At 42.0% G+C, this 22,368-nt stretch overlaps 1 protein-coding gene across 1 annotated transcript in view; it reads right to left on the minus strand.

The window, feature by feature from the left end:
• SMYD2 (SET and MYND domain containing 2) overlaps positions 1-12,674 on the minus strand; it is a 43,868-nt gene extending 31,194 nt beyond the window's left edge. Inside the window, exons 1-2 of the mRNA XM_048843163.2 lie at positions 12,384-12,674; positions 8,673-8,736 (exon numbers count right to left, since the gene is read on the minus strand). Of these exons, the coding sequence (XP_048699120.1) occupies positions 8,673-8,736; positions 12,384-12,565 (246 nt within the window). The 5' untranslated portion in view covers positions 12,566-12,674. The remainder of the gene's footprint in view (positions 1-8,672; positions 8,737-12,383) is intronic.
• Positions 12,675-22,368: the final 9,694 nt, after the last annotated feature.

A 22,368-nucleotide genomic window follows, 5' to 3' on the forward strand; every position in this document is an offset into this window, starting at 1 on the left:
AATTTCGGGGGAGGGGATGACAAAAAATGAACACAGGTCTGATGCTGTTCGACTAAAACCATACTTTAAAAGTCAAGACCTGAACAATTGCATACGGAGCTTGAATTCCATTAGTGTAATTGCAGGTCGATACCGTGCGATGCTGGTAGTGAAAAGCAGAGCGATACGAATCAACTGACACTCACAAACCTTAGCAGAAAAAAAGTCAGATAGCAGGCAGCAGAAGAAACGGGGACCCAGCGCTGAATCCTGAGCTACAGTCAAGGAGCACACAGTCCACCTCAAAAGGGCCTGGGGTTGCAAAGATGGTACATAAAGCTCACCTCTGAGATACCTTTGTCCTAGGCTGGCTTTGTGATTATGTAATTGCTCAGTTCAAGAGGAGCAACCTGAAGGCTACTCTAAGTTATTCTGGCTGCCAACAGGCCAAAACAGTAACTGGAGATCAGCAAACATTAAGTTAGCCCCAGCCACATCCCCCATGCCAGTCCCAGAATGTGAGCGTGAGGGAGCTGCTATGCCAACTCTATGCCACTGGTGGATTCCCCCCATCCCCACCCAATGGGCTAATCCTCCTTCCGCTACTTGTGCCAGCTTTAAAGCTGCCTCATGTGGTCAGTGAAGTGCAAAGGGATCTTCACGCTGCAACACAGTATTTGCGCCCCTGGGTCAAAGACTTGTGGCCAGGAGACAGGAGCTGTGCTCATTTTTCCAGATCTGCCACTTTTTTCCAGACCTACCTCAAGCTTCTAGAGTGACCTTGGGCAAGTCTATACATCTCTTTATGCCTCCATAGCCACCATTTGCAAAAAAAGACAAAATATCTTCCTGAAAAGGCATGTTGTGAGGCTTAATTCACTGAAGTGTGTAAAGCCCTTTAAGACCCTCCAGTAGGAGATGCTACATAACTGCACACAGCGGACAACCCTTGGAACTTACACGGGCTGCAAAGTTGTATCTGAGCACAGAATATAGCCCATTAAACACAAAGTGTTAATTACAAAACAATTTCTACAGTTACTCAATCCATAATTCTGAAAAAATTATCCAAAACCTTTTGTTTGCTATTTTAAACTTATTTTTAAAAAAGTTATACTTGGAAGAATTACTTTCAAATCAGTTGAAATATTGCAATGGCACTATATGTGGGAAGGGGGGGACATAAACTCAAATATAGTAAAAATATTAAATGATTCAAATTGTACCATAGAGCATATCTAGATAGAAATTCCATGCTTGAATAATAAGAGTATAATATTAGGAATATACTACCGACGACCTGACCAGGATGGTGATGCGGACTGTGAAATGCTCAGAGAGATTATAGAAGCTACAAAAACAGAAAACCCAGTAACAATGGGGGATTTCAACTATCCCCATATTGCCTGGGTACATGTCACCTCAGGATGGGATGCAGAGAGAAAGTTTAATGACTGCTTTTTGGAGAAGCTAGTCCTGGAACCCACAGGGGAAGAGGCAGTTCTTGATTTAGTCCTAAATGGCATATAGGATCCAGTCTAAGAGGTGAATATAGCTGAACCTCTCAGTAACAGCGACCATAATGCAATTAAATTTAAGAGTCTTGTAGGGGAGGGGGGAAAATACAGTACCACAAAAGCCCACCACAGTAGCATTTAATTTCAAAAAGGGGAACTTCACAAAAATGAGTATGCTAATTAAACAGAAACTACAAGGAACAGTCACAAGAATGAAACACCTGCAAGCTGCCTGGAAACTTTTTAAAAATACCATAATAGAGGCTCAAATTAAATATACACCTCAAACACAAAAAACACCAGTACAAGGACCAAAAAATTGCCACCATGGCGAAACAGAGTAAAAGAAGCAATTAGAGGGGAAAAAGCATCCTTTAAAAAGTGGAAGTCAAATCCTACTGAGGAAAATAGAAAAGAGCATAAGCTCTGGCAAGTCAAGGTAAAAGTACAAGTAAGCAGGCCAAAAAAGAATTTGAAGAACTACCACCCAATGATACAAAAACTTTAAGTACATCAAATCAGGAAGCCTTCCAAACAATCAGTGGGGCCATAGGACAGAGGTGCTAAAAGAGCACTCAAGGAAGACACGACCATTTCTGAGAAGTTACAAAAAGAAAGGGAGTACTTGTGGCACCTTAGAGACTAACCAATTTATTTGAGCATAAGCTTTCATGGGCTACAGCATTCCGATGAAGTGAGCTGTAGCTCACGAAAGCTTATGCTCAAATAAATTGGTTAGTCTCTAAGGTGCCACAAGTACTCCTTTTCTTTTTGCGAATACAGACTAACACGGCTGCTACTCTGAAACCTGAGAAGTTACATGAATTCTTTGCATTGGTTTTCACTGCAGAGGATGTGAGGGAGATTCCCACACCTGAGACATTCTTTTTAGGTGACAAATCTGAGGAACTGTTCCAGATTGAGGTGTCAGTAGAGGAGGTTTTGGAATGAACTGATAAACTAACCAATAAACTAAGCAGTAATAAGACACCAGGACCACATGGTAATTACCCAAGAGTTCTGAAGGAACTCAAATATGAAATTGCAGAACTACTCTGTAACCTATGTATGTAACCTATCACTTAAATTAGCTATTCTCCAATCATAGGTAAAGAGCATAATGTGACACCAATTTTTTAAAAAGGCTCCAGAGGCAATCCTGGCAATTACAGGCTGATAAGCCTAACTTCAATACCAGGCAAATTCAGTGAAATTATAGGAAAGAACAGAATTATCAGACACATAGATGAACACAATTCGTTGGGGAAGAGTCAACTCTGCTTTTGCAAGGGGAAATCATGCCTCACCAATCGCCTAGAATTCTTTGAGGGGGGTCAACAAGGATGTGGACAAGGGTGATCCAGTGAATACAGTTAGGGCCCTTCATTTTGTTTTTTATTTTGTTTAATTTTTCCCAGGAATTTATCAGCGTTTATTACTACACCAACAAAAACAAGTGAAAAATCAGTGCAAAAAATTAATATTTCAGGGTAAATATCAGGGTTTATTTTGGTGGATGGAAGGACAGGGGGAAAAGTATTCAGTAGATTAATGCTTTGATGAAGAGAATTCAACGTGGTTTGCTGCAGAACTAAAATGGAACTCAAAACACACTGTCACCTCTGAGTAGAAAACAATATCTCTAATACCCAAATAAAACTTCATTTGAATAAACAGTTTACTCTTCTAGACTTATAACTAATAGCCTATAAATATTTACGCCACACCATTTGCAGCGCATACAGTCAACTTCATCCTTTTCTCCTTTTTTTTTTAAGCTTTCAATTTTAATTTTCTTCCCACCTTAGTGTGTCAAAACTTTAAACTGTTATCTGCTAATGGCTTGAAATGTGTACGTGGTGGGCGTGAGATTCATCAGTACATTCAGATACGCACGCACTTATAGAGTTTGTATGCATGCCTGCTTATTGTGTATATCTTCTAGACTAATACATAGCCTTACTTCAACAGGCAGCTTTGCATATACATACAGACGAATGTATTATCGTAATTCCTACATCTCATGCAATGTATTGTATTTTCCTAATAAAACAAGTTATTTTTTATATATTTAAATGATACAAAAGTAGGGCAAAAATCGGGGGGAAAATAATATTTTTTGTAAAACCCAGGATTTTTTCGGTAAGAATTGGTTTAAACTGAAAATGAAGGGGCTTAGATATAGTGTATGTGGACTTTCAGAAAGCCAATGAGAAGTCCCTCACCAAAGGCTCTTAAGGAAATTACTTAGCCATGGGATAAGAGGGAAGGTCCTCTCATGAATCAGTAACTGGTTAAAAGACAGGAAACAAAGGGTAGGAATAAATGGTCCATTTTCAGAATAGAGAGATGTAAATAAGCAAGGTCTCCCAAGGAGCTGTACTGGGACCAATGCTGTTCACCCTATTAATAAATTATGTGGAAAAAGGAGTAAACAGTGAGGTGGCAAAGTTTGCAGACTATACAAAATTACTCAAGATAGTCAAGTGCAAAGCTGACTGCGAAAGATTACAAAGGGATCTCACAAAATTGGGTGACTGGGCAACAAAATGGCATATGAAATTCAATGCACTAAGTGCAATGTAATGCGCACTGGAAAGCGTAATCCCACCTCTACATACAAAATTAGCTGTTACCAGTCAAGAAAGATCTTGGAGTCATTTCAGATAGTTTTCTGAAAACATCCGCTCAGTGTCCAACAGCAGTCAAAAAGCGAACAGAATGTTCGGAAACATTAGGAAAGGGACAGATAATAAGACAGCAAATACCAAAATGCCTTTATATAAATCCATGGTACACCCACACCTTGAATATTGCATGCCGTTCTGGTCATCCCATCTCAAAAAATGATATATTAGAACTGGAAAAAGTCCAGAGAAGGATAACAAAATGATTGGGGTTATGGAACAATTTTCATAGGAGGAGAGATTAAAAAGACTGGGACCTTTTCCTCTTGGAAAAAGGGACGATTAGTATGGAGGGGAGGTATGGTAGAGGTTTATAAAATCATGAATGGTGTTGAGAAAAAGTGTTATTTACCCCTTCACGCAACACAAGAAACAAGAGTCTCCAATAAAATTCATAGGCAGCAGGTTTAAATCAAACATAAAGGAAGTACTTCTTCATACAACACACAGTCAACCTGGGGAACTTGTCACCGGGGGATGATGTTATGAGGGCCAAAAGTATAACTGCATTCAAAAAAGAACTAGAGAAATTCATGGAGGATAGGTCCACTAGCCAAGATGGTCAGGGATGCAACCCCACACTCTGGGTGTCTTTAGGCCTCTGATTGCCAGATGCTGGGACTGGACAACAGGGGATGGATCACTCCATAATTGCCCTATTCTGTTCACTCCCTCAGAAACAGCTGGCATTGGCAACCGTCAGAGGACGGGAACTAGGCTAGACAGACCATTGGTCTGACCCAGTATGGCTGTTCTTATGTTTTAAACTGTTCTAGAAAGGGGAGTGTGAACTGAAATGAAATTGATTTCATGTCCCCCACACTACACTGAATATGTGACAAACAGCTGTCAGACTGAGTGATATTCAGATTATTTTTATAGCATTGTATCTATACCAGGTTCTTGTTGGCAAGGGCAATTTTTAGCTGAATTGGGCAAATGAATGTGGATTCACAGAGTACTAAAAATATCAAATGAACAATGCTATAAGAAAGCTTTTAAGTGCAGCTCCAGACTTTCATCAGTTTGGTATGAAGAAAACGAAAGCATGAAGTCCCACATCCATGGAAGCTGAAAGGGAAACATTTACTGTACATCCCACTGCTACATGTTCAATATCAAGGCACAGATGTCCTACTCAACTTTGACAGAGAATTGTTGAATTGGTGAAAAGTGCCTTTGAACAAGACAAGGATGAAGATGTGATGTAGATTGTCTGTGCAGCATATACAGTCATTGGGGACCGGTTTCTAAAGAATGTTGTGCTTGAAGATAACATTGAAAGAATGTCAGAAGAATTGAATCCCAGCAACGTTCCTAAATTTCACCTGAATGATTCAGAAGGATCTACAACACTGAAGATAGATTTATGCTAACGAGAGAGCAAAAAGCTCTAAGCATTTCACGTAGAGTGATGAAGAGCGAGCCAATGCTGGGGCACATCACACTACAATCAAGACACCAAAACACTACTGAATGATTTTATATACAAAGCATTATGTATACATATTTAGGAAGGGTTTTAATTATCATTAACTTAGCACACAATCAGTTCTTCTGCTAAATGTTGTGTCCTGAAATTTCAGGATGTTCCAACTTCCTGAGTGGATGGCAAGAAGACTTTTCCTCTTGGAAGGACATTTCATCAAAATAAGGGGTGTTCTGGCCCCTGAAAAACTTTAGAGATAGCTAAATACAAATACTACCTCACTCTGTAAAAAATAATGAGTGATCTACAGTACCAGAATACCTGTTCTTGGGGGGTCAATGCATACGGGAAGAGAGGAACTAGCTCCTATTATATAAGCCTCCTCAAGTCTAGAGTGCAGATTCCAGAATACTGGGAGGCAGAGGATGGACTTGTGGCTAACACAAGTAACTCAACATCAGGAGTTACTACTACTGCCTCCAACGTGCACTTCCTATTTGAGCTGGACCAAGCTGTTTAACTTCTCTCTACCTTAATTAATCCATCTGTAAAATGGCAACAATAGCCATTATCTACTTCATAGGAGTACTGTGAAGCTTATTTCCTTGTTTGTGAAGAAACGGATTCTCAGATGGAAGATGTTATACAGCACAAAGCAATTTTATTGCAAATATTATTGGATTCTCTCACATGAATTGTACAGGGCTGGTATGAAACAATGTCACCCGGCATGCACTTTTTACATCTAAGTACAAGTGCTTCTCATGATGAGATTATGGGTTGTCAGAGGATTTAGCTAGGCTTCCTGTGAAGCTTTTCCAGGACTTTTCCCTGGGTCCTTAAAGATGCTCACTTCATGAAGCTTTCACTTTCTGCTATATGCAACTACTGTCCTGACAACCTCTTATGTAAGCCAATATCAATATTCAAATTTTTAAGCTGCCTTTGCTTAAAGCTTTCCAAACCAGCTTGTGACTCAAAAGTAGGAGGCCATTTGATGATTTTCAGTCCCGCACACTAAAATATAGGGGGGAAGCCTGACCTGAAGAGGTATAGATTATATACCTAAACTAAAAGGTTATCTCCCCCCAGCTGTTGTCATGAACAAGTTTGGCCATCTTACCGCCTCTCAGAGATCTTTCCATCACATATAAATAACGGAAATGAAGAAAGCAAAAGAGGAAAAAAAAATATAAAGCTAATAGGCAAATATACCCTTGTCCCACTGTCCTTTGCAGATGAAAGAAAATCAAAGGAGGCCAGATCCTGCTGTTCATTACACATATTGACTAGAACCTAATTCTCGACTAGATTCTGATACTCTTACTCACATTGGGTAGCACCTTATTCCACAAACAGTCCTACTGACGTGAGTAAGGTATCAGAAACTGGCCCTCGGGGGGTGGGAGGACGATGACTACTAAGTGTGGTAGAATCTGGCCCTACGTTCTTAGTGTTTTTATAGGAATGTCAGAATTACAGACAAAATCAGCATAAAAGCTAGAAGTTTGGGGTGGGGGAATGCATAAAAGATACTACAGATATGCAAAAAGAAAAGGAGTACTTGTGGCACCTTAGAGACTAACCAATTTATTTGAGCATGAGCTTTCGTGAGCTACAGCTCACTTCATCAGATGCAATATCATTCAGAGAAACGAGATGGCTTGTTAAAATGAAAGCTCTTTCTGAAGCTGCAGCAGCAATCCCAAATATTGTGCTTAGGACCAGGACAGCACAATACAATATTTCATCCCAACTAAGGGGAATGTAGAATATTCTGCATTTCATCCCAGCTAATGGGAATGTAGAATATTCTGCATACAAACAACAACAAGATGACAATCAGCACATTATCATCTAAGATAAGGCTTGTGATAGATGATTTACTAGCTGAAAATCTGCTTTCACACCAAAGACCTCAGCTCTTATCTAACCTCCCAATGAAGTGAATTTGGTCATCTTAGTCCTTCATGAACAACGTTCCATACCACAACCCTTGCCCTAGAGGATTCTATAAGTTAAGATGTGTCTCATTATTTAGCACTTAGACGGCGTATATTTTTCTCACAGATAAGGAGCATGGTTACTTTAGGTCAAGCTGACAGCATGCAAAGGCAGCATACTGGAATTGGCTAGATTCAGTGAATTAGATAAGAACAAGCTCTCCCTCCAAAACAAAGAAAAAATAGAATTAGAATTGCACTGGGGTGTTTTTCAGTGAACCAGTCCTTCATTCTATTCTACTTTAAAGCATATTAAAAGCTCCATAACAGGAATATCAGAGAATGGCCACTCTGGTTATCTCTGCCCCGTAATAGAAGTCTGAGAACATAAGAACATAAGAGTGGCCGAACTGGGTCATACCAAAGGTCCATCTAGCCCAGTATCCTGTCTTCCGCAGTGGCCAATGCCAGGTGCCCCAGAGGGAATGAACAGAACAGGTGATCATTAAGTGATCCATTCCCTGTCGCCCATTCTCAGCCTCTGGCAAATGGAGGCTAAGGACACCATCCCTGCCCATCCTGGCTAATAGCTATTGATGGCCCTATCCTCCATGAACCTATCTCATTCTTTTTTGAAGACTAAGAGAGGAAGCACAGTAGGTTTCTAAACTAATATGCACTATAATTATCAACAGCAGCAACACTTGCAATAGATTTTGAAAAAGTTAAATCAGAGATATTTATTTTTGATTTTTCAGCTGGACAAGGACTTCTTCACCAGCTTACGGGACTAACGTTAAATCTGAGTATATTTAAAATAGGCTGAAGTTACTGAAGTAATTAGTGGGCTGGTAGGCTGTACTAATCAAATGTCTCAGTAATACCATGTCCCAGCATAGCTGATCTTGAATGACTTAATATGAACATGTCTAAATCCTGTAATTGTCCAAGGCACAACTCCACTCTCAGCATCTCTGGGATGCTGAAACTGACCAGCTTGCTGTTCTTAACACTAGATGTGATTACAGCCTGTCAGTGCTGTACTAAACTAATGATAAGTGCAGCTTACTGCTTTAGTGAACCCCTTTCCCTCCTCACAAGAAGTTGTAACACATACCTGACATTCCACATTGCAGTAAAATGCCTGTTTACATCTTCCACACTTGGACAATCCTTCTTTCCTTAAAAAAATAAAACAGAAGTTATATACATCTTCTAATAGTGAATTTAATAGGGAGGCTATACCCTATAGCTTTGACATACAACCACAGCTTAGTGAATGTGACAGGAATGCACTTTTTAAAAAAATAGTTTTGCACAATACACTGTATTTTCCTAATCAAATGACTTTCTGTCCAGAATATTCTGGTTACAGCTTGAACCTAGTCTATTTATTTTTGTTTTATTTATTAAGAGTTTCAAATGCAAGTTTTCCTAATAGCTGTTATTACGTAAAAGACTTTACTATCCTAATCAAGCCATGGTTTCAGAAACATGTTATTCTATGCTGCTAGATTTTACATTATCCTTCGAAATTACATTCCACACACTGATATATTGCTTTTCCTTCTTCTCTAAGTATTGGTTGCTTGGTTGATTTAATCACGGATATAAATCTTTTGCGTCCTAATTTTTTAGTTCTATTGCTTGTCTATCTAACAGTTTTTGTGTAGTTGAAAATGTTCTTAATCAACAAGCCCTCTGAAATCTAAACACACAACATTTTAAACACTTTCAAGTGACTTAATTCGGGGTACAGCATCTGCTCTGTGATTAATGTATTATAAAAGTTTCCCTCAACCCCCCGATAGTCCCTTTTCATTCGTATAAAGCCATAACACAGCAAATACCATAGGGAATTTGCTGCAAGGTGCACTGTACTCCCTCCATGCCCCTCCTTAAAAAGCTGTTGAGGTTTAAAGATCGCCACCCTGAGTAAAAAAATTTCCATCTGAAAACTGTATGCCTACTATTGAGTAACCCCTAAGAGTATTATATTTAAAAGTAATTAGAATTTCCTCTATATATTTCAGTTCATTACCTTTGTGTATCTGATAGCACTTTGCATATCAGTTTTATGGTTTCCCTCATGTTTAATCAGTTTCCACCTCTTTGAGTGTTTGACTTTTGGGTGCTGGGCCTTTCCCACAGTTACAGAGGAGAGAAACATTTAAAAATAAACAGGAACTCCTGCCTATATTTTAAAAAAATATGCCAGGGGACTTAGGTCTAGGTCAACTTCACCAAAAATATTTTAGTACTTGTGGCACCTTAGAGACTAACCAATTTATTTGAGCATAAGCTTTCGTGAGCTACAGCTCACTTCATCGGAGTGAGCTGTAGCTCACGAAAGCTTATGCTCAAATAAATTGGTTAGTCTCTAAGGTGCCACAAGTACTCCTTTTCTTTTTGCGAATACAGACTAACACGGATGTGACTCTGAAAAATATTTTAGTTAATTTTGCTGAAATTGACAGTTTCAACTTAACAGTGTCCTTTCAAATATGGTTCAGGAAGCATGGAGATTGAAAGGCATCGGCCAGAGAACAGAGAAGACCCATGAAAGGTACAAGTTTAACTACATCTTGCTGAACGGATGAAGTTTGGTGAACATTTGTTTGAGCAACATTTGGTTGGATACATTCTATAGCTCTGATCTGTAAACATTTCAGCATGCATGTAACTTTAGTCACACTGAATGCAATAAGAAAAGGAGTACTTGTGGCAGTTTAGAGACTAAAAAATTCCACTGAATGCATCCGATGAAGTGAGCTGTAGCTCACAAAAGCTTATGCTCAAATAAATGTTAGTCTCTAAGGTGCCACAAGTACTCCTTTTCTTTTTGCGAATACAGACTAACACGGCCGCTACTCTGAAAACTGAATGCAATGTAATTATTCACATGAATAAAGTTATTCCTCGGCCTAAGTTTTCAGAATCATGCCACAGAGTATGAGAATATTCTCAAGAGGAAATGGAACGCTTTTCTGGGACACTTGAAGGAACAAACAGGGAAGATGTTAGTCATTTAGTTAATGCACTTCTGGAAGGCGCTCAGATACTATGGGGATGAGAGCGATATAACAACCTGCACATAGGCACCGATTCTGTGGGTGCTCCGGGGCTGGAGCACCCACGGGAAAAAATTGGTGCGTGCTCTGCACCCACCAGCAGCTCCCCGCCCCAGCTCACCTCCGCCTCCTCCCCTGAGCGTGCTGCATCCCTTCTTCTCCCCCTAGCTCCCAGCGCTTGCCGCCATGAAACAGCTGGGAGCTGGGGGGCGGAAGGGGGAACGCAGCGCACTTGGGGAAGAGGCGGGGCTGGGATTTGGGGAAGGAGTCCAATAGGGGCAGGGAGGGGGCAGAGTTGGGGAAGGGACTTTGGGGAAGCGGTTGGAATAGGGGCAGTGCAGGGGTGGAGTCGGGGCAGCGCAGGGGTGGAGTCGGGGCAGCAGGGTGTGTTGAGCACGCCGGGAAAAGTTGGTGCCTATGAACCTACACAGAACTGAATATAAAACCGAAAGAAAAACAGTTTTAAGGAAGACGTTTAGGATCAGTGCTGTACCCAAAGACGCATATAAAGTTTATACAAAGAAAGAAACAATTCTGTAAAAAGGAAAGTTTTTTCAAAGGAGGATCCTTGAGTCCACAGGAAGTGGTAACCCACATATGAGATTATTTTATGTATGTGCTTACATGCTTGTGGTGCTCACCTCCACTATTACTTAATAAAAAGGAGGGAGTAAAATCAACACAGGAAGATCAAGTTACAGCATAATAATGACAAACTTGGATGTCAGTGGATCTTCAGATGAGTAATAGACTTGAGGGAGAAAACATCTGAGAGAATTAAAGGATGGGGGAGGTGTCTCAGCAACGTAAAAGCCCTTGGCAGTGCCAAATCATGGATGCAGCAGTATTCACCGATGCTTCTGCTACCTATCTAAGATATATAGCCCCCCTTACCCTAACATATGAGTGCTTCAGCCTTTAACATATTTATAGGGTTGCCAGCTTTGGCTTGATGAATTCCTGGAGGTTTCATCACATGACATTATCTTTAATTAAAGATTAATCTTTAATTCCCAGAGACTCCGGGACAATGCTGGAGGATTGGCAACCCGAATTCATCAGTGTGGAATAGGAAAATACTACTCCCATTTTACAGATGGGAAAAGGAAGCAGAGAGAGAGAGAATAAGTGAGTTGTTCATGGTGACACAGGAAGCCCATGGCAAAGCACAGGATTGAAACCAAATCACCCCCAGAAGCCTAATCTAAGGCAGTGGTTGTCAATCTGCGGTCCACAGATCCCGGTGGGTTTGAAGTCTACGTCAAAGGAGTCTTTGAAAGATTGTCACTACCATTATTGAACAGTGATTTTCAACTTGGGGTCCACTGACCCCTGGGGGCCCCCAGGCCACGTCTAAGCTTTCCAAAGGAGTCAGCACCTCCATTTGAATTTTTTAGGGAGCCACAAATGAAAAAAAAAAGCTTGAAAACCCGTAGTGCAAGCCAACACCCCGACAGCTGGACTCCACCCAACATCTCCTACCACCAGGACCCCACGTGTCCAGGAGATCTCACCTCCCCTGCCCCGCCCAGGCTCAGTTTGTCCACCCCTCACTTCTAACCTGCCTCCCCAGCACATCCTGGCGACAGCCCCACGCCCCACCGACCCCTGTGGGCTGGGGACACCCCCCCCCCCAGGCCCCCGGGCCCACGTGCAGACCCACGTGCGCCGGGCACGCCCGGGGCCCCGCAGGAGGCGGGCGGTGCTAGGACCCGCGGGCAGCCGCTGCCCGGCGCGGGAGCCGGGCCGGCAGGTACCTGGCGAAGCAGCACTCGCAGTGGTTGCCCCGCTCGCTGACGGTCAGCACGCAGGTGTAGGCCGGGCAGCTGAAGAGCAGCTCCCCCGGGGCGAAGCGCTGCCGGGCCCGCAGCCCCCGGCCCTTGCCCGGGCTGGTGAACCGCTCCTGCCCCTCCCCGCGCGGGGCCCCCTCCGCCCGCATCCTTCCCGGCCAGGCGCGCGGCCCTCCCGCTCCCGCTCCGGCAGGGGGCTCCCCGCCAGTCCGCTACTAATGGAGCCGAGCCACCCGCGCGGCACCACGTACACCGGCAGCCGACTCCCCGCCAAACCGCCGCAGGAGCCCGCCGGGTCCTAGAGCCCGCCCGGCTCCGGAGCGCCACCAGCCCTGAAGGGCTGGCCAAGCCTGCCGGGCGTGACGGGGCGGCTGCTCCCCGCCGCCCCACCTCTGAGGCGGAAAAACGGGGCCGAGGGCAGCGCCAAAACCTGGGGCCTCCCTGGAGGGGACTTTTCTCTCTGATCCTCCCCTCTTCTAGTCAGGGCGGGCATCAGCACTGCGGTGACCAGGTAGTAAGGGGCGGGACATCAGGACACTTTTTGTGGGTGGGCTAAGGGTTGCCTGGATAAAACAAATCCCCTGATATTGGGCGGTCTGGTCTCCGGAATCAGCGCTGCAAGTCTTCTCAACTTGCTGGCTCAGCCTTAAGAGCGGTGGAAATCCCTCGGGCTGGTCTGCACTCCAAAAATTATAGCAATAACTGTGTTGGTTGAGGGGGTGAATTTTACAAATATAATTATAACGCTTTGTGCAACAGCCATCTAGTTATACTGGTATAAAGGACAAGGTGCCTTATACCAGTGTAGCTTATTCTTCCTGAACCATAATAAGTTGTACATCCACAGGAGGCAGGTTTTGCTGCTTTAACTATTCCCCTCTAGCTAAAGCAGCAAAACTAATAAAAATGTCTCAACCATAAACCTGATCTTGGGCGGGTATAATGGACAATGAATCTCAGAGGACCAGTACTGGCTCACGTCAACCTCAGGTTCTCTATCAAGAAGAGCAGCTAAGCATGTAAAGAAAGATGCAGAAGACCTGGTCGTGCTGAGGATTTTTGCTCTGTAGGTCACACACAGCCTCTGAATTTGTTGCTTGCCTTATAAACAGGGCTAGTGGGCAAGCTCATGTGGGTCCCCTACAATCATCAAAACTACAGCCCTTGGGTAACTTATTGCTATCTCACTCACAAACACGCTGAGCTATTGGAAAGGGTTCCAATAATAAATGATAATGATAAATGTTAAATCCAATGATAAAACTTCCTAATCTAGAAAAACCCAGCAAAATGGTGCTTAACAATGTCACTCTACGTGCACCACCATGTAGTTGTGAACCCCACTGAATCCATGAAGGAACTTTAGGAATTGAATTGCAGGGATGGCAGATGCTTTGGTAAGCCCTGCTTATAAAAAGTATACCTCTATTTTACATCCATGTAACCCCACTGATTTCAGCAGAGTTATTCCTTATTTACACCAGTGAAAATGAGAATTGGAGGGCCATGGGGACATTATTCTAGAATATTGCAATATTTTGAGAGCTTGGAAGGAAATATGTGGAATTAATGGGGGCAATTATTTGTTACCTACAACTAGTTAGCCTCAAAGGTGAGGCTCTCCCATTTATAAACAAGATAATTAGCAACAAAACAAATGACAAAAAGTCCCAGTGCGACAGCAGAAATCATGTCATAAATGTGGCTAAAAGCCATCAGAGCAAGGAAATGTTAAATTTACTCAAAACAGGAATAAATGTTGCCTTTGATTACTTTAGAAATAATAAATGCAATAAATCTATACTAAAGTTATACTCAAGGTAATGCTCAACCCCACAAAGCTCAAGAAAGTTAGTTAAGGTTATTATAGTGCTCTTAACTCACACCTAACTCATGCCTAAGCATTTCAATACATGAGGTTTTGTATTAGTTATACAGCAGTTGGACATACCACTGGAAGATGATTCATTTCAGAAATACGAGTTAAGCATGCAGATGGATATAAATATTTTCTGCATCACTTGTAGTATGTGAGTACTCTAGATTAATATAGTCCTCCAAGGTATGTTATCTGTGCTATAAATAGGTGATCATTTAGTTTTACATGAAATAATTTGTACAATAAATCACCTGGAAACAGTTTGTCTAGATGTGCAGATTGGAATATAAAACATGAAAAAGTTCACAAGGAAAAGTAAATGAATAAACTAGAAACCAAAGAGGGTGCAAAACAAGAATAAAAAAAATTAATGTTGAGAAAGAATTTCTTGAACTAAAAGAGTAAACTCGTTACCATTCGTTGATTTTAGTGCCAGTAAAACTGAAGGCCAGGTGTTAATCTCATTTATACCCTGTAAAGTTAGAGTACCTTCCTTGGTCTTAGTCTAGTGTAAATGAGATCAGAACCTGTCCCTAAATTAGAACTACAGGAGTGGGCCATAGAGTTTTAACATTAACCAAAATATTCCAATCCAGTTCTTGCACCAGAAGATCTTAATCAAATAGCAGCAGAGAAATATGAAATTATTACCAGTAGGTAAATGTAAAATGCAAAACATGCTCTCACCAATGCACTTTTTGAAGGAAGGGCATTCTGTGCCGGCAGAGCCTTGCTGTGGGGGGCTCAAAAGGGAGAAGGACTGAAGAAAGCAAATGTAAGGGAGTCTAACTAAATGTAGATAGATTCCAAACGGATGTAATCCATGTGCCAAAAGAAGACACACTCCTAAAACTCCCATTAGGTTTACTTAGACAAATTTTGATTTACCTCTGAATTTGGCCCAAGCTGGTATATTAAGAGTGTATGGTTACACAGAAAAAGGAAGTAATTGAATGGTTCACTTTATTAATTATTATTATTTTATTTTATTATTTTTATTTTATCATTATTATATCTTTCTTCGGGGTGCTGGAACAATTTGTGTAATGGGGGTGCTGAGAGCCATTGAACTAAACTGTAAACCCTGTATATAACGGAAACCACTTCAAGCCAGGGGGTGTGGAAGCACCCCAGCACCCCTAGTTCCAGCATCTATATCTTTCTTGCACCAATATTGGTGCATAGGGAAGAAACCAGTCTCTTCCACCCTTCTCTGTAGTTAGCTGCCACTTCCATCTGCTCTATTGTGTTGAGATCAACTGTTCTGCCCTCCCTGCCAAGGGTTCTTCTCTTGGGTATTCTCGTTTCATCACACCAGTTAGTTTCCAGTTGACAGCTTCATGTGAGAGTCTCTGTGTTGGCGTCCAGAGTACATGCCTCAAATACATGCAACACTTCATTCTAATTCTAGTGAAGACAAGCTGCTGGCTGGTAATTTCTCAGATCTCTTCACTGGTAATACAGTCTCAATGCTTAGAATCTTTCTAAGCAGTTAGTTTCAAAGGTATATAGTTTTCTAACTAACATTTTAATAAAAGGAGTACTTGTGGCACCTTAGAGACTAACCAATTTATTTGAGCATGAGCTTTCGTGAGCTACAGCTCACTTCATCAGATGCATACCGTGGAAACTGCAGCAGACTTTATATATACACAGAGAATATGAAACAATACCTCCTCCCACCCCACTGTCCTGCTGGTAATAGCTTATCTAAAGTGATCAACAGGTGGGCCATTTCCAGCACAAATCCAGGTTTTCTCACCCTCCACCCCCCCCCCACAAATTCACTCTCCTGCTGGTGCTAGCCCATCCAAAGTGACAACTCTTTACATAATCAAGTCGGGCTATTTCCTGCATAAATCCAGGTTTTCTCACATCCCCCCCACCCCCATACACACACAAACTCACTCTCCTGCTGGTAATAGCTCATCTAAACTGACCACTCTCCAAGTTTAAATCCAAGTTAAACCAGAACATCTGGGGGGGGGGGTAGGAAAAAACAAGAGGAAACAGGCTACCTTGCATAATGACTTAGCCACTCCCAGTCTCTATTTAAGCCTAAATTAATAGTATCCAATTTGCAAATGAATTCCAATTCAGCAGTTTCTCGCTGGAGTCTGGATTTGAAGTTTTTTTGTTTTAAGATAGCGACCTTCATGTCTGTGATTGTGTGACCAGAGAGATTGAAGTGTTCTCCGACTGGTTTATGAATGTTATAATTCTTGACATCTGATTTGTGTCCATTTATTCTTTTACGTAGAGACTGTCCAGTTTGACCAATGTACATGGCAGAGGGGCATTGCTGGCACATGATGGCATATATCACATTGGTGGATGTGCAGGTGAACGAGCCTCTGATAGTGTGGCTGATGTTATTAGGCCCTGTGATGGTGTCCCCTGAATAGATATGTGGGCACAATTGGCAACGGGCTTTGTTGCAAGGATAAGTTCCTGGGTTAGTGGTTCTGTTGTGTGGTATGTGGTTGTTGGTGAGTATTTGCTTCAGGTTGCGGGGCTGTCTGTAGGCAAGGACTGGCCTGTCTCCCAAGACTTGTGAGAGTGTTGGGTCATCCTTTAGGATAGGTTGTAGATCCTTAATAATGCGTTGGAGGGGTTTTAGTTGGGGGCTGAAGGTGACCGCTAGTGGCGTTCTGTTATTTTCTTTGTTAGGCCTGTCCTGTAGTAGGTAACTTCTGGGAACTCTTCTGGCTCTATCAATCTGTTTCTTTACTTCTGCAGGTGGGTATTGTAGTTGTAAGAAAGCTTGACAGAGATCTTGTAGGTGTTTGTCTCTGTCTGAGGGGTTGGAGCAAATGCGGTTGTATCGCAGAGCTTGGCTGTAGACGATGGATCGTGTGGTGTGGTCAGGGTGAAAGCTGGAGGCATGCAGGTAGGAATAGCGGTCAGTAGGTTTCCGGTATAGGGTGGTGTTTATGTGGCCATTGTTTATTAGCACTGTAGTGTCCAGGAAGTGGATCTCTTGTGTGGACTGGACCAGGCTGAGGTTGGTGGTGGGATGGAAATTGTTGAAATCATGGTGGAATTCCTCAAGGGCTTCTTTTCCATGGGTCCAGATGATGAAGATGTCATCAATATAGCGCAAGTAGAGTAGGGGCTTTAGGGGACGAGAGCTGAGGAAGCGTTGTTCTAAATCAGCCATAAAAATGTTGGCATACTGTGGGGCCATGCGGGTACCCATAGCAGTGCCGCTGATCTGAAGGTATACATTGTCCCCAAATGTGAAATAGTTATGGGTAAGGACAAAGTCACAAAGTTCAGCCACCAGGTTAGCCGTGACATTATCGGGGATAGTGTTCTTGACAGCTCGTAGTCCATCTTTGTGTGGAATGTTGGTGTAGAGGGCTTCTACATCCATAGTAGCCAGGATGGTGTTATCAGGAAGATCACCGATGGATTGAAGTTTCCTCAGGAAGTCAGTGGTGTCTCGAAGGTAGCTGGGAGTGCTGGTAGCGTAGGGCCTGAGGAGGGAGTCTACATAGCCAGACAATCCTGCTGTCAGGGTGCCAATGCCTGAGATGATGGGGCGCCCAGGATTTCCAGGTTTATGGATCTTGGGTAGTAGATAGAATATCCCAGGTCGGGGTTCCAGGGGTGTGTCTGTGCGGATTTGATCTTGTGCTTTTTCAGGAAGTTTCTTGAGCAAATGCTGTAGTTGCTTTTGGTAACTCTCAGTGGGATCATAGGGTAATGGCTTGTAGAAACTCGTGTTGGAGAGCTGCCGAGCAGCCTCTTGTTCATATTCCGACCTATTCATGATGACAACAGCACCTCCTTTGTCAGCCTTTTTGATTATGATGTCAGAGTTGTTTCTGAGGCTGTGGATGGCATTGCGTTCCGCATGGCTGAGGTTATGGGGCAAGTGATGCTGCTTTTCCACAATTTCAGCCTGTGCACGTCGGCGGAAGCACTCTATGTAGAAGTCCAGTCTGCTGTTTCGACCTTCAGGAGGAGTCCATCTAGAATCCCTCTTTCTGTAGTGTTGGTAGGGAGACCTCTGTGGATTAGTATGTTGTTCAGAGGTATTTTGGAAATATTCCTTGAGTCGGAGACGTCGAAAATAGGATTCTAGGTCACCACAGAACTGTATCATGTTCGTGGGGGTGGAGGGGCAGAAGGAGAGGCCCCGAGATAGAACAGCTGCTTCTGCTGGGCTGAGAGTATAGTTGGATAGGTTAACAATATTGCTAGGTGGGGTGAGGGAACCATTGCTGTGGCCCCTTGTAGCATGTAGTAGTTTAGAAAGTTTAGTGTCCTTTTTCTTTTGTAGAGAAGCAAAGTGTGCGTTGTAAATGGCTTGTCTAGTTTTAGTAAAATCCAGCCACGAGGAAGTTTGTGTGGAAGGTTGGTTTTTTATGAGAGTATCCATTTTTGAGAGCTCATTCTTAATCTTTCCCTGTTTGCTGTAGAGGATCTTGATCAGGTGATTCCGCAGTTTCTTTGAGAGCGTGAGGCACAAGCTGTCAGCATAGTCTGTGTGGTATGTAGATTGTAATGGATTTTTTACCTTCAGTCCTTTTGGTACGATGTCCATCTGTTTGCATTTGGAAAGGAAGATGATGTCTGTCTGTATCTGTACAAGTTTTTTCATGCAGTTGATAGATTTCCACTCCATACGGCTAAATGAAGTTTAGATGAGCTATTACCAGCAGGAGAGTGAGTTTGTGTGTGTATGGGGGTGGGGGGGATGTGAGAAAACCTGGATTTATGCAGGAAATAGCCCGACTTGATTATGTAAAGAGTTGTCACTTTGGATGGGCTAGCACCAGCAGGAGAGTGAATTTGTGGGGGGGGGGGGGTGGAGGGTGAGAAAACCTGGATTTGTGCTGGAAATGGCCCACCTGTTGATCACTTTAGATAAGCTATTACCTGCAGGACAGTGGGGTGGGAGGAGGTATTGTTTCATATTCTCTGTGTATATATAAAGTCTGCTGCAGTTTCCATGGTATGCATCTGATGAAGTGAGCTGTAGCTCACGAAAGCTCATGCTCAAATAAATTGGTTAGTCTCTAAGGTGCCACAAGTACTCCTTTTCTTTTTGAGAATACAGACTAACACGGCTGTTCCTCTGAAACCTGCCATTATGCAAGGCACTGCATTTAGCCGTATGGAGTGGAAATCTATCAACTGCATGAAAAAACTTGTACAGATACAGACAGACATCATCTTCCTTTCCAAATGCAAACAGATGGACATCGTACCAAAAGGACTGAAGGTAAAAAATCCATTACAATCTACATACCACACAGACTATGCTGACAGCTTGTGCCTCACGCTTTCTTACAACTACAATACCCACCTGCAGAAGTAAAGAAACAGATTGATAGAGCCAGAAGAGTTCCCAGAAGTTACCTACTACAGGACAGGCCTAACAAAGAAAATAACAGAACGCCACTAGCGGTCACCTTCAGCCCCCAACTAAAACCCCTCCAACGCATTATTAAGGATCTACAACCTATCCTAAAGGATGACCCAACACTCTCACAAGTCTTGGGAGACAGGCCAGTCCTTGCCTACAGACAGCCCCGCAACCTGAAGCAAATACTCACCAACAACCACATACCACACAACAGAACCACTAACCCAGGAACTTATCCTTGCAACAAAGCCCGTTGCCAATTGTGCCCACATATCTATTCAGGGGACACCATCACAGGGCCTAATAACATCAGCCACACTATCAGAGGCTCGTTCACCTGCACATCCACCAATGTGATATATGCCATCATGTGCCAGCAATGCCCCTCTGCCATGTACATTGGTCAAACTGGACAGTCTCTACGTAAAAGAATAAATGGACACAAATCAGATGTCAAGAATTATAACATTCATAAACCAGTCGGAGAACACTTCAATCTCTCTGGTCACGCAATCACAGACATGAAGGTCGCTATCTTAAAACAAAAAAACTTCAAATCCAGACTCCAGCGAGAAACTGCTGAATTGGAATTCATTTGCAAATTGGATACTATTAATTTAGGCTTAAATAGAGACTGGGAGTGGCTAAGTCATTATGCAAGGTAGCCTGTTTCCTCTTGTTTTTTCCTACCCCCCCCCCCCAGATGTTCTGGTTTAACTTGGATTTAAACTTGGAGAGTGGTCAGTTTAGATGAGCTATTACCAGCAGGAGAGTGAGTTTGTGTGTGTATGGGGGTGGGGGGGATGTGAGAAAACCTGGATTTATGCAGGAAATAGCCCGACTTGATTATGTAAAGAGTTGTCACTTTGGATGGGCTATCACCAGCAGGAGAGTGAATTTGTGTGGGGGGGGTGAAGGGTGAGAAAACCTGGATTTGTGCTGGAAATGGCCCACCTGTTGATCACTTTAGATAAGCTATTACCTGCAGGACAGTGGGGTGGGAGGAGGTATTGTTTCATATTCTCTGTGTATATATAAAGTCTGCTGCAGTTTCCAAGGTATGCATCTGATGAAGTGAGCTGTAGCTCACGAAAGCTCATGCTCAAATAAATTGGTTAGTCTCTAAGGTGCCACAAGTACTCCTTTTCTTTTTGCGAATACAGACTAACACGGCTGTTCCTCTGAAACCTAACATTTTAATAGATCTCCAGCACTTGCAGCCATAAATTAGCATTGAGATTATGTTTGAGTTGAAAATTCTGTTTTATTTTGGTGCTATATATCTTTGATTTCCACACATTGTTGAGTTTAGTGAATGCTGTGGATGCTATTTCCTATCCTCGATGTTACTTCTTTTTTGAGGTCTCCACTGGCTAGTTTAGTGCTATCCAGGTAAATGAACTGTTCTGCTTCCTTGATGTTTTTGCCTTCTAGTCTGATGCAATGACTTGACAGCTGGGTTTCAATGATATTTGTTTTGATGTAACTGATTTAGCTGCTTATAAAATGAAGATAAATTAACTTCCAAATTGCCATGATAGAAAAGTCTTGCTGTATAAGCTATTAAATATAAACTTCAAACATTTTTATGTCAGCATCCATCCAGTTATGGCTCTTGTTTTTCAATCTTCTCTCTCATATTAACACATTGAAATAACTGGAGCATTACAAAAATAATGCAGCCCTCTGGATCTAAGCTATTTTAATTATGTCCAACTGCTACATCTTTTTAAGGGGAAAGGGTCCGTAACCAAAATGGAAAAAATATGGCTCAGTAATTAAAAATGTAATACCACTCCCTCCTCCTAAATGTTAATCATGCACCACCGTAGATTTATGGGTACTGAGAATGGAATTATAGTCAGTTAGAACTCCAAAAGTAGATTCTAAATAAATAAAATCTAAAATATTTGGGATAATGATTATTATTTAAATATTATTTAAAAAATGGGGCCAGGATTTCACATCATGTCCTTACTTGTAGCAATGCGCTTAACTGGCTTAGGTCCCACAGAATGCTCAACATCTTGCAACACTGAGCCCTTGAACACATTAGAAATATAGCATAAGTGGAAGAAGCATATTCATCGGATCATGCTGAGGATAAAGAGGCAGAATCTAAAATTCTAAAAAAAATATATTTACTAAATTGGCTTTTATTCAGTACACCCTAGATAACTTAGCTTATAGTACAAACTTTCTAAGAGTTAATATATGAATCTATTTACGTAGGGTGAAACTCACCATAAGCCCTGAGCTCCATTTCAGTCATTAGGGAGAAATTCACCCAGTTGCCTGGATAGGTTTTAACATATTTTGGATGTTTTTAGTAACTAAAACTGGTTTGATAGTTTATTAATAAAAATAATTTTGTGAATATCTTGTCTATATATTTCCTTTCCTCTTTCCCCCTATTATAAAATTACATATTTAAACTAATAAAACATAGTGTTCTGATCTGTCTAATCTATCTAAGTTTTCATGCCATGCTCATCCTTATTGTATGTGAGTTTCTATGAATGGATTTTTGGGAATCAGTCGGAATGGCAGAATGAAAATTACCTGTAAAGTGATATTCTAACCAACACTAGCTTCCAAATATTGTATTTGTATTAATCAGTTTATGCTGATTCTCAATAAGTTAATCATATAAATATTTGTACAGTTGCTGTTCAGATAGCATTCCTGTGAAGTGT

The sequence above is a fragment of the Caretta caretta genome, chromosome 3, assembly GCF_965140235.1.
Source record: "Caretta caretta isolate rCarCar2 chromosome 3, rCarCar1.hap1, whole genome shotgun sequence".
In the NCBI taxonomy this organism is placed as follows: domain Eukaryota; kingdom Metazoa; phylum Chordata; order Testudines; family Cheloniidae; genus Caretta; species Caretta caretta.